The 3,699-nt window shown below is 40.4% G+C and overlaps 2 protein-coding genes across 2 annotated transcripts in view; both read left to right on the top strand.

The window, feature by feature from the left end:
• Positions 1-561: 561 nt before the first annotated feature.
• LOC107754053 (suppressor of SWI4 1 homolog) lies at positions 562-3,052 on the top strand. Its single transcript, XM_016570369.1, has 8 exons — positions 562-608; positions 766-842; positions 1,019-1,126; positions 1,294-1,417; positions 1,538-1,616; positions 1,713-1,842; positions 2,238-2,401; positions 2,482-3,052. Exons 1-8 carry the CDS (start codon positions 570-572, stop codon positions 2,832-2,834), a joined length of 1,074 nt encoding a protein of 357 aa, XP_016425855.1. The 5' UTR covers positions 562-569; the 3' UTR covers positions 2,835-3,052.
• Positions 3,053-3,167: 115 nt separating this feature from the next.
• The window catches only part of LOC107754043 (P2Y purinoceptor 11-like), a 3,086-nt gene continuing 2,554 nt past the window's right edge, over positions 3,168-3,699 (top strand). Inside the window, exon 1 of the mRNA XM_016570359.1 lies at positions 3,168-3,217. The gene's annotated coding sequence lies outside the window, so the exon portion shown is untranslated. The remainder of the gene's footprint in view (positions 3,218-3,699) is intronic.

Here is a 3,699-nt window from a genome sequence, read left to right as displayed (position 1 = left end):
CATAACTCAATCTTCTCTCTGATGACATTTGTTCTTCACTTAAAGGATTAGTACACTTCCAGAATAAAACGTTCCTGATCATTTTCTCACCCCCATGTCATCCAAGATGTTCATGCCTTTCTTTCTTCAATCAAAAAGAAATTAAGGTTTTTGAGGAAAACATTGCAGGATTTTTCTCCATATTGTGGACTTCAATGGAACCCAACGGGCTGAAGGTCCAAATTTCAGTTTCAGTACAGCTCTACACGATCCCAGCCGAGGAATAAGGGTCTTATTTAGCGAAAAAAAATTCTTAAAAATGTATATACTTTTTAACCACAAATGCTTGTCTTGCACTAGCTCTGCGATGTGCATGCGTGACTTCACGCATTACGCAATCACGTTGTAAACGTCACGGGCAGTTAGCTCTTCGTCTGTGTACTCTGGTTCAAAAAGTTAGGCTAGGGCATTTTTATCACTTCTTGCTTTCCCTGGGAATCAAACCCTTGACCTTGGCATTTGCTAGTGCATGCTTAACAGTTTGAGAATTTTATTGTGTACAAACGATTAGATAAGAGCTGATGGCCACCATGTTCCAGAACATGTTCCCCTCGATCAACGTACACAAGGTAATCCACTCACTCAGAACTGCAAAAAGTTTCTCCGCATGTGGTGCAAGTATAGTCTTCTGAGATCTGTGATGTGTGTCTGATGTTGTTGTCCTCTTGGTGGTGAGAAGATATGAAGGTTCATGCATGTTTTGATCATTAAACTCTCGTTTCTCAGCTCAACCTCAACAGCATAAAGAGATGTGTGCTGTTAAATTATGATCCCGTGTCCCAGGAGGTGGAGTTTCGTCATTAGTAAGTAGCTTCGTTTTGTTTTCTTGTCATCAAATTAAAGGTGCACATGATGCAACTTTTAAACATGACTTTCCTGTGATTGTTTTCAAAGTAAACGCACTGATGCATCCTCAAACGAATGCTCTCTTGTGAGGTTTCTTTCAATATCCGCTAACCCTCTCCATGTCTTCCTGCAGCAGCCTGAAGGTGGTGCCCGTGGGCATGAGTCGAGGGGTGAAGAAGCTCATGCAGGAGAAGTTTCCCAACATGAGCAAGCTGGAGGACATCAGTGAGCTCCTCATGAAGTTAGTCTTCCACAAGCTCATTCACATCATTTGATGCATATGATGAAATGTGTTAAAATTGATGGAACAGTGATGTTTCAAAGTAAACGCTCTGATGCACCAGCTTCATACTTCTGTTTGGGATATACATAAGTGATTTTACAAGTCACACTTTGCACTTTTTACAGAGGTGTCAACCTTTCAGAGAGCGAGGCAGAGCAGGACGGGGACCACAACATCACAGAGTTGCCACAGGTGTACTCGGGTCGTGGAAACATGGCCTCGCAGCAGAGCGCAGTTCGGCTGACTGAGGTGAGGAAACCCATCATGCTGGGCTGTTGAATGCGCCTATGATGCCTTAAAATTCAGCATGAATCGGACACTTAACGGTTTGTGTCTACTGAAAAATGATGGGAGTCTGTTCTGCTACAGATTGGCCCCAGAATGACTCTGCAGCTGGTGAAGATAGTAGAAGGCATGGGGGAAGGAAAAGTGCTTTATCATTCCTTCGGTAAGTATAGCTTTGTGTAAGAGAACATTTAGACACACAACCTAGTGATTATTGAGCGTATCACTACGCTTAATCCAAAATGTGCTCTGTCTGCAGTCTCGAAAACAGGGGAAGAGCTTCAGGAGATGCTGAACAGGAAGGAGGCCCGTCTGAAAGAGAAAGAAGAACGGAAGAGAAAGCAAGAACAGAACATTGCCCTAAAAAAAGAAAAACGAGATCAGAACAAGTGAGTAGATCTGCTGCTCTAGTGGTGATGAAGAGCTGAATGTGATACAGGCTATTGGTTAGAAAAAGCACACACAAATGACACGCGTTAGGCGTGGAGACTCTGAATTTCCATAGAAGTAAATATTACAGCATTTGGTTATAGTGTTTTGAGATGGGTATTCTGTATTTTTGCTAAATGATTGCTGGCCATCACTTCAAAACAATCTCCTCCAATAAAAAGCTTTAAAACATCGCATGCTAAATAAATTGTACATTTTATTTATTTTTTGAGTTTTTTTTTTTTTTTGCAAATTAAAAAAACAAAACAAAAAGAATACCATAGCAACACACTCAGCATCTTTTTCAATGTAAGTTGTGTTGTGTTTGGTCCTAAAACTACTTAATTTCTTAAAGGAAAAGAAGCTTGGATGGCATCAATAGAAAGCGGCAGCAGGAAGGGCAGGTATCAGATGATGAAGTGGAGGATCCTGGGAAACCGGAGGACCAGGCTCCAGCCGAGGAGTCTGAGGACGAAGCAGAGTATTACAGACAGGCTGTGGGGGAGGAACCAGACGAAGGTATTGTGTCATACCAAATAATTTGTGAAGTTTTACCGTTGCAATTTGCACTGGTTCTAATTTGTTCTTTAACTCCATAGACATGTTTCCTGGTGCAAAAAGGAAGCGTGGTCTTGGAAAGTCCCCAAAACCCTTTAAAAAGAGGAAGCTGTCACCGGGGAAGGGCCCTCCTCATGTCAAAAAGAGTTTTAAGTCGCCTGACAGGGGAAATAAATATGGCGGAAAACGGTTTGGGGATAGAAAACCGCTAGAGGGGAGAAACAGGTTTAGGAAGAGCGAAGGAGGCAAAAAGTTTGGCCAAAAAGGGGGAAAAGGCTGTAGATTTGCAGGGCAGAAAAAGGAGATGCTGGTAAGAAGTTTGGTGGACAGAAATCATTTAAAGGACGTGCTGTTACGAAACAACAGAAAGGTGCTAGAGGAAAAAAGGACTTGAAACACAACAAAGGGAAAATCTGAAAGAACTGAAAGCGAGGTTGGACACATCTAAACCACAAGATGGAACTGTTGCTTCACTGATGCATCATGTATTAAATGACTGATGTATCATCACGACACAAAAACATCAGCAAATCAATGCTGCTTTATGTCAGACTTGTGGCTTGTATAAATGTTCATAGATTTGGATACATTTTACCAATAAATCCTTTTAAACCATCAAGCAGCTTTTGTTTTCAATCATCTAGATGCTTTAAATGTCACGTGTGCTTGCCTGTGTGATTTCACTCATCGGTCTGGTTTTCGAAAAAGTGCACTCCTTGCATGAGACAGGAAGTTTGGTACTGTTTCACGGGTGACTGTCGGAGTCAAGCGTACTTGGTAAGTTTCATCAACTTGTTTGATTTTTATTTGGCACTTTTTAAAAATCTATGAGAGTGAGAGGTTAGAAACTATCCCATACAATTTTTAAAAACAAAACCATGGTTTGTTTTTGTTGTGGTCCTCATGTAGAAAAAATAATGCTGGGTTCAGGTATGTCAAGGTGTTTTAACAGTATTAAATATATCCTTTGAGTAAAATGTACTGTAATTGATATTTAACTCTATTTGGTGTGGATTTATTGGGTTGAATACATTAAGGTATTTGTACTTGGATCTTATTTGGTTTGATGCGAGCCTCAACCGGTAGCCAGTGCAAGGAGATAAAGAGAGAGATAAAGAGAAAATATTAGTGTTTTGTTGTTGTTTTTATAATTATAAACTAGTTGTGAGTGCTTAGTGCTTATGTTTACAAATGTGATGACAGATTGTTTTTAAAGGGGTCATATGATGCTGCTAAAAAGAACATTATTTTGTGTATTT

Source organism: Sinocyclocheilus rhinocerous, unplaced genomic scaffold, assembly GCF_001515625.1.
Source record: "Sinocyclocheilus rhinocerous isolate Xijiao unplaced genomic scaffold, SAMN03320098_v1.1 scaffold292, whole genome shotgun sequence".
In the NCBI taxonomy this organism is placed as follows: domain Eukaryota; kingdom Metazoa; phylum Chordata; class Actinopteri; order Cypriniformes; family Cyprinidae; genus Sinocyclocheilus; species Sinocyclocheilus rhinocerous.
This window is presented reverse-complemented; position numbering and strand designations above follow the sequence as displayed.